Source organism: Linderina pennispora, assembly GCF_002104995.1.
Source record: "Linderina pennispora strain ATCC 12442 chromosome Unknown DL89scaffold_83, whole genome shotgun sequence".
In the NCBI taxonomy this organism is placed as follows: Eukaryota; Fungi; Kickxellomycota; class Kickxellomycetes; order Kickxellales; family Kickxellaceae; genus Linderina; species Linderina pennispora.
The window spans coordinates 7,743-16,311 of record NW_024468331.1 but is presented as its reverse complement, the minus strand read 5'-3'; the positions used below and the strand labels follow the sequence as shown (position 1 = coordinate 16,311).

Below are 8,569 nucleotides of genomic sequence, written 5' to 3'. Positions count from 1 at the left end.
ACCGCATTGCCGACGGCCGCGCGGATAATATGGACAAAACCAGGGCCAAGGATGCGCTGCAGACTCTGCTGGTGCGGATAAATCTGACTGTTGTGGTTGACATGCGCGCTCGCAGTGGGAAACCGAAGCCGGGAACCAGACTGGACAAGTTCTGGAAGCCGCGCTAGTGCTCGCTTCTCTGACGGCCCATTTTACACATCACTCTCGCCCGGGCGTGGCATCGAATAGAAAGAAAGAAAAAAGTTAAATACTTTACATTCGAAAGATACTGCTTAAACCTCTCGTGTGAGTGCGCTGAACAGGGGGAGCCAGCAGGGCCAGGTGCAGACGATGGGCATGCGCGCTTGTTTTGCACCGAGGGCAAAGGGTTGAGCCGAGCCTGGCATGAAGGCGGAGCGTAAATCCCGCCCAATGTCTTCAACCTGACTCATCGATACGAAGGCACAAGAAAAACTTTGTGTGCCCTGGTATCTGCTGACCACTCGCGCTGCCGATACGCTCCCTTTCGCATGCCACTCCCCCGCCTCTCTGTGAAGAAAGGGGGAAGAAGAAAAAAGAAGAAAAAAGAAACCCCCCACAGCACATGCCTGCCAGCCGTTTTCCTCCATTTTACGCCGAGGCCTGAGCAGCGGTAGGCTTGGCGCCCTCGCTGTGGATGACCTCTCCCCCGCGCTTCTTCCTAAAGTCCTTGATAGCCGACTTGATCGCATCCTCAGCCAGCATCGAGCAGTGGAGCTTCACTGGCGGCAAGCACAGCTCCTTGGCAATCTCCGTGTTCTTGATCTTCATCGCGTCGTCCAGGCTCATTCCGCGCACCCGCTCCGTGATATACGACGACGAGGCAATGGCCGACCCGCACCCGAACGTCTTGAACTTGACGTCAGTGATATTGCCCGCATCGTCCACCTTGATTTGAAGCCGCATCACATCGCCGCACGCCGGAGCCCCCACCAGGCCCGTGCCCACTGTCGGGTCGTTCTTATCCAAGGAGCCCATGTTGCGCGGGTTCTCGTAGTGGTCAATGACCTTCTCGTGGTAGAACCGCCGGGCCGCCCCAAAACCTGCCGGTGTCGTGCGGATGCCGGTGGCCTGGCGCAGAGAAGTGGAGACGAGTGTCTTGAACATGCTTATTATGAAGGGTGTGTGATAAGAGGAGAAAAGTACAGGTGGAAAAGTGTTGTTTTTGCTGAATTTCAAACAGATAAGTGGATAAGAAAAGTCTCGCGGAAGACACTGCGGTTGACCAGGCTTTATAGCCGCGCTCCCCAAAAAAAATTTTTAAAGGCAACCTTTTATCGTCAGCCACCGCATTGGCCAATCAGCGTCACTGCCCGTGATATCTGATAATGGACTGATCCAATGCTGGATCTGGATTCAATGATTTTGGTTGCTGATCTGATTCGCATCTGGGACAGGAACCTGGTTAGAGCTCAGCCCATACAGCTGCCGGCTGGAGTTTGGTAAGCTAGAGGGGGATGCCACCCAGTCTATACCGCTGGCTGCAGAAACACAGAATAGCGCCTCCTGAATTCATGTCGCACAGAGGGCGTTGCTTCCAGCAACCGCACATGCAAAACCTTGCGCAATATTTTTACTTTGCCCAGTGGTTTCTAATCACATGTTTGAACTAGCCTCAATAGCCTCCGGCAGCAAATGCCTTCTGTTTGCCCTTTTCGGCACAGTGCAAGCTGCCAGCGCTGCAGCCATTGTTGGCTGATACCAGGTTTTTGTTGGATTCTAGTCTTCATTTAGTCGCCTACAGATCTGCCTTCCTTTTGCACTGGCAACAGTCATCAGTGCACCGGGGACTGCATTGGCAAGTATGGTTTTTGCTATCTCGATATCCGCCTCGTAGTAGGACGACGGTTACGGCGCTGCCTGACCTCCTGATAGCTTGCCGAGTATGAGGTTTGCGGGAGGGGAATTGGGCACGCCGGAAACCTGCCCACCCAAGCAAGGAGAAAATGTGGAGAGGCCGTGTCTCAGTCACTGTCAATGTTGACCTGTTGCAAGACCTTGGATCGCTTGCTCGTTTTTCTCTTCCTCTGACCCCAAACCATTTTTTCTCACTTTCTTTTACTCGTGAGCAAACCTAGTACATACTGTATTTTTCTTTTTTTAAAAAAAACCTATTGCCCTTCTCAAAATGGTCCTCGTATACAGATTTGTCGCCGCTGAAGCAGCCAGACGCGCCAGTTGCGCTGAACCTCAATGACCCTGCACCAATGCCGCAGCAGTTTCCGCAAAGCAGGTCGCGCGGACAAAGCCAGTCTGAGGCACAGAATGCGCAGTGGCAGGCGGATGGGACCAAATGCACAGGCGGGTGCTGTACTTCCAGGGCGTCAACGAGCAGTCGCTGCCAGAGCTGCAGCAGCTGTTCAAGTCGAGCCGTGGCATTCGCCTCAATGTGGACCCGCACGAGTCAGACAGCATTACTGGCAACGTCGAGTTCCGCAACATCGACGACAGTAAGTAACAACCATAGGTAACCGCTCCCCGCCAATTCTCGCAACAAACACTGACACCGCATTTCCCCTTTCCCCTTCCCCTGTGGGTTTTAGCCGAGAAGGCCATGGCAGTCCTCAACAGACGGAAGCTGCAAAACAGCAACGGAACGCTGATGATGTCACCCTGCATGGCAGCGAGCTCGCATACCCACCGCAGGCCGGATAACGTGTGTATCAAGCACATTCCAGAGGATGCAACCGAGCTCACACTCTACGACTTTTTAGCGTCCCGTGGGGCCGCTCTATGCATGCAGCATTCCAGTGCACGCGAATGGGCTAAAGAAGGACTTTGCAATGGCATGCTACATTGACAGCGCCGACGCCAATGTGGCCGTCGAGCAGCTCAACTACGCCGATTTCCTGGGCAACACCGTGCTTGTGCAGCTTGCACGAGCGCCGCGATCGTCGCGCGCCAGCATGTCGCCCAGCGAGTTTGTCCCGAAGCCAATGTCGCCCGTGCGCAGCAGCAGCCGAGCTGCCGATGCCGCAGATACCAACGACGCCCACGGGCATGCACCCGAAGCGTGCTGGCAGCCCGGTGGTCCAATGAGGGCCCGGGCAATGGCTTGGGCGGCGTCATTGTGCCTGGCAAATTGTTCATCACCAATCTGCACCCAACGGTGTCGCACAAGGAGCTGTTTGCGCTGTTCAAGACGTACGGGTACATCCAGTCAGCGCGCGTCAGCATCGATCCGGTCACGAAAAAGTCGCGTGGCCACGGGATCGTGCAGTTCAGTGATCCGACTGCCGCGCTGCAAGCGCTGCGCGAGTGCCAGGGCACCGACATCAAGGCCGCAAGATCACGCTGTACCAGTACGAGCACGTAAACAAGAACGGTCAGCCGGTTGCCAATGCCACCAGCCGCGCCGATTCGCGCATCGCCTCACATACCCCGCCCACCAACCCGGCTCTGAGGGCCAGCGCGTCGCCTGTCCCGCAGCCAGGCCAGCCCATCCAGCCCCCGGTCCAGCCACCCATCCAGCCGCCCCATCCAGCCGCCCATCCAGCCGCCCATCCAGCCGCCCATCCAGCCGCCCATCCAGCCGCCCATCCAGCCGCCCATCCAGCCGCCCATCCAGCCGCCCGCCCAGTCGCAGTCGCCGCAGCTGTCCTCGCGATCTGCCACGGCAACCAGCGACAACGACCCGCTGCTGGACCCGATCATGCTTCGGAACCTGACCGAGAACGCGCGCAACGAGATCCTGACCCAAAAGCTGATCTCCGAGGTCGCCTCGAACCCAGGCCGTGGACGTGCGCGACTCGGCAAGGGTCGTCGAGTCGCTGCTGCGGCGGCCGGTCGAGGAGGTGGTTGCCCTGATCCGCGACCCCGAGCGCCTTGCCACCGAGTGGGAGGTCGAGCAGCATACGGTCGCGCGCAAGGAGCAGCTGAAGCTCACGGCCGACAAGGAGCCCGGCCTGCGACGATCACCAGCCAGATGGCAGCGCGTTGTGCTTGCCGAGTACCCGGCACCAAAGCCCAGCCCGCCAGTCACTGCGCCTGCACCAGTGCAGCCGGAGCACCAAGGAGCCAGCACCGGACTGCATTTGCAGGATTACAGCACTGAGGTCGAGGAGTACATTGAGATGCTGCTGTCCAAGCCCGACCAAGAGCGCAAGAAGAAGCTGGGCTCCAAGCTGTTCCCGCTCATCAAGGGCATGGGGTACAAGGACTCGACGAAGCTTACTGTGTGGATCCTCGAGCATATGAGCCAGGACGTCCGCGCCGCTGTCCTACACCATGAACGACCCGGTGGCGACTGCGCGATGTAGTCGATGAGGCGAAACGCTCCATCGACGCATCTCGGTAAAATGAACCCGCCCTAGACGCAAGGGGGCACGTTTTGCTTCCACTCCCCGAATATGTTTTGGAGAGCCTCCCTCTTGCCTACTGTTTTTATCCCCACACGTCGCTGTTTCTTGGCCCATTCTTGCGCCTACTGTTTCCCGGTTCTAATTACTGTTTATTTCTAATTACCACCCTTTTAACCATAGTTTTTCCATAAATGCCCTTTATTTGTTTCAGATGCCGTCGACCGCGCTGCTCCGTGAACTGTGGCATGCGTGGGTACTTTTGCATCGATTGAAGAAGGCTATAGCAAGGGGATCGGAGCGGCGGCCTGTCCGCTTTCATTTCGACGTCTTGTTGCAAAAAAATCAATGTGCCAAAGTATTAACCGCGCGTAAATCACCTTCGGTTGTTTTGCTAGATTCGCCGAGGTCCACCCAGGTACGGCTTTCAGAAAGATCCAGAACATGATAGGCTGCTCTCACTAAAGGATTTTTGCATGTCGAGAAGTGCCTACATACCGAATTTACATGTCGTTTTCTCCAGAAACGCTATTCGCTTCTGCAGACCCATCACCACCTTTGCGGTGCACATTTTCCACAGCAGTCCTCAGAGCCGGATAGACAGACCACCTACATGTGGTCATAAATCGCAATGCGACAGCGCCTTCCGCTCTCCCCATGCGACAGCCTGCCATGGACCATTAACGGCGTTCCTGGCTTTTCATTCGCTGCTCTGTTTAAAAAAAGTACCCGAGACTGCGCTCGAAAATACTGAGTCAAGCATGCAGGCCTGTGGCTCCTCTTTTGGGGCGGAGCCACTACGACGCTCCCGCAATCGTGTTGGGATGGTCTCTGGGCGGGCCCACCCCGGTGTAAATCAGCCGAAAGCTCCACGTGATGCGCATTCGCCGATTGATATAAAACAAGCCGACCCAGATCGACAGCTGCTAGAGCGGCGAGCTTTCATTTCTGCTCAATAGGGAAAATGGAGGGGGGATGGCTGGCAGTCCATGCACTGCGAAAATTGCTGGTGCCCCTCCCCCACTCTGCAGGCGCTCTTGATTGCTTCCGGCGCAGAACTGTCTAGGGGATGGGCCTGAAGCTGCACGCATGCGGGAGAGCCGTCGGCATGGAGGGGAGGATCTGGTGTTTTCCCGTTCTTCTCGCGCCGACTTGCACAGAAGATCCCACAACAAAAACGCAAATGCTGCGGCATCACTGTGCTTTCCAGTACATGCATGGGTGTCATTTAGCAGCGGCAGCTGCTCAGTTCCCATGGGGGCCGTGGCCGATACAAGTCCCTGCCTCGACCATACTGGGGTGGTACACAATAGCATGTGAGTGCCAGACTCCATAAAAACATGTACCGGCATTTTCAAGCTCTTTCTGCCTGGTCCAAGAGCAAGGAGATCAATAGGGACAGCCCCCGTACTTTCTGCAGATACATAGTGTGCTATAACGGGCCGGGAACAAGTATATCGACGACGTACTCTCAAGATCCAGATCATACATTTTTGGGTCCCCGCCATGCATGTAGCCAAATCCTTAGTCATAGCCCGTGATGATTATATAAAGAAACCTGCCGGTTTAAGAAATCTCGATGGCGCGGGTCTACAGGTCGCAAACCAGGACCAAAGCGGCCCAGAGTACAAAAAGGAACAAAGCACTTTTTGCTCCTGGGCTGCGCAGATGCGGCTGTGTGCAAAATAAACCTGTTCGCAGCCGAGGAAAAGGGGAGCGGAGATCGAATTGGCACCTGCTATTCGGCAACTAGCCCCCTCGGCCCACACAGGAAAAGCAGGTGCCTGCCAAGGACAGATGCTTGGCAAAAGAAGGTGATTCAGGGCTGCGCGTCCGGCAATGTGGGAACAAGAAGCGCCCACGACAAACAGCGATTCCTGCTCGTTCCTGGCCTAATAAAAGTGTGGAGAAAGGGACTTGGGCCAAACTGGTTGCAACGAGATTCCCAAAACCTGTGCTGTCTGGATAACAGGCGGGCATCCATGGATCGACAGCACGCAGTTCGAATGGGCGGTGCTGGAAAAAGCGAGGGAGGAGGCAAGTCCAGATAGCTTCATTAATCTGCGTGTATTTTTGCTAGCCATCTTTTTCCGTCCTGCCAAAACCCATGCATGTGGTTGCGCCAAAAGCATGTATTGTATGCCCCTCCTGCGCTTTTTGAGAAAAAGATACATATCGGGGGGTTTTTAGGAGATACACAATGAACAGGCATATCCGACTAAGTGGATTGGATAGTGGGGATGGCTGGCCGCAGCACAGGTGCAGCGTGTTCAGCGATGCAAAGCACATACAGCCGGGATATGCTTGGCATATGCGCACACGTAATCAACATCCTCGCTCCTGCCGGCAACAACACGCACGGCTCCTGCCCTGGACACATGGGCAGACGTGGATTAGCACACAGGAGGGAAAGTGGTGGAACCACCGCTCCCAAAAATAAGGACGGTCGGCGGATTGACACGGCAAGCATGGAAGCGAGGACTGCTGCAGATGGCCAATTTTTGTTTGTCGCAGAGATGGCTGGTGAGGGAGCGCGCACTTTGCAGAAAACTGATGGGAACAGCTGGCTGGCAGGCAAATCGCGCACACTTCCATCCATTTTCCTCCTCTCCACCTGCCCTTGCCGAGGAAAATGGCCAGGACACGCAGTCACCCCGGGTCCTCAGCGATTATCAAGAATCAGACGGCACGAGTAATCCCAGAGAGGCGCAACGGGTTCCAAAAGGCAAAAAGGCGAAAAGAGGCAATAAGGCTGCAGCTCGCTTTTTGGGCATCCCGCCAAAGAGCGAAACAAATGCGAAATTGACGAGAAAATAAATTGCCCGGAGCAACATCACAAGAAAAGCGTGCCTTTTCAGCATGCGTCCAGGGGGGCGGGCTATGGGGGTGGTACGTGCCGGGCTTGTGAGATATGCCACAGAATTCGACGCGCCAGCAGCCTTTACTTCCCTCCACAGGCAGCGGTGTACCTGTTGCAAACTAGGCCCTTTGCTGAACTCTTAAAAATTTCGCTTGTTGGCACCCCTTCTCCCTTGTTTTTTGAGAACACGCTCTCTGGCCTGTCTTTTTTTTTTTTAGCTTCTTATTGCTCATATTTTTCCATCTCTCTTTATCTCTCTTTATCTCTCTTTCCCGCCTGTGCTATTTTCTACGGGCGTTTCACCTAATACCCAATTTCTGACACCTCCCTGCAGTCCCAGCGGTCTCTTCAGTGCGGGGGACTGTTAGCATTCACAAAAACACAAAGACCGGCACCTTCGTTCAGATTGTGCTCCACTTTGGACATTAGCCAGCAGCTAGTTTAGGGAAATTATAAGGTTGCCTAAAGAGACACCTAAGACACCCACCCCCGCTTACGCTAGCTTGCCGGCGCCGAACAATACCCACACCGACAGATAGAGGAATACAGGTGGCTCCCTACATAGCCTCTAGCTCAAACACATATACCAACATTGTTTTTGCGGGCCGAGACATATCGCTGTCCTTTCTCTACCTTTGTGTCCCTGTTTGGAAACCCAGCGGCCGACTTTTTAGACTCCTCCAGCCCCAATTGTCTGTCTGTCTGTCCTTCTCTCTCCACTTCCTTCTTGTACACTAGATATCCCCTGCGTCAATGTCATACTCTTACGATAACAGGTAAGCATTGCTGGCAGCAATAATGTAATTAATACCTACACCTACAGGCTGGGTCGAAAAGCAAAGATGTACAGGTTGCAGGACAAGTACGTGTGCACATCATGCGGTCCCGCCCAAGCCCAATCCACCACCACTCCTGTTTATTGCACTTCAGCGGCTTTCATCTACACTTAATATCCCTCGCTTATTATTGCCAAAGATTAAACCACGGGTCATGGCACTAATGCAGAACAATCGCCTCTCGAAATTGTAGTCACATCTCTGGTGTTCCCATGTCAACAATCCCAGCGGACGCCGCGTCGTACTACGCCACGTACAGTCTCGATGGTTCCGGCGAACGGCGAGACAGCGCAACGCTGAATCAGCACGGATTCATGCACCAGCCGCACGCATCGTATGCTGGCACCCCAGGACAAGTGCCGTCGCATGCGCCCCAGGCCCAGCAGGCCCAGCACACGCAGCACCACCATTCGCACCAGGTGCCTGCCCAATCGCAGCATTCGGCAGCGGCCGCCGCAGCCGCCGTTGCTGTTGCCGGTGGTGCAAACAATGCGTACTCTGCCAGCGGCTTTGCATCACCATACATGCACCATGCGGCATACCACACGCAGCATACT

At 55.1% G+C, this 8,569-nt stretch overlaps 1 protein-coding gene across 1 annotated transcript; it reads right to left on the bottom strand.

Annotated features, from left to right (window-relative positions):
* Nucleotides 1-5,116: 5,116 nt before the first annotated feature.
* DL89DRAFT_175523 (uncharacterized protein) lies at nucleotides 5,117-5,893 on the bottom strand. Its single transcript, XM_040883850.1, has one exon. The coding sequence runs from the start codon at nucleotides 5,846-5,848 to the stop codon at nucleotides 5,243-5,245; it is 606 nt and encodes a 201-aa protein (XP_040739298.1). The 5' UTR covers nucleotides 5,849-5,893; the 3' UTR covers nucleotides 5,117-5,242.
* Nucleotides 5,894-8,569: the final 2,676 nt, after the last annotated feature.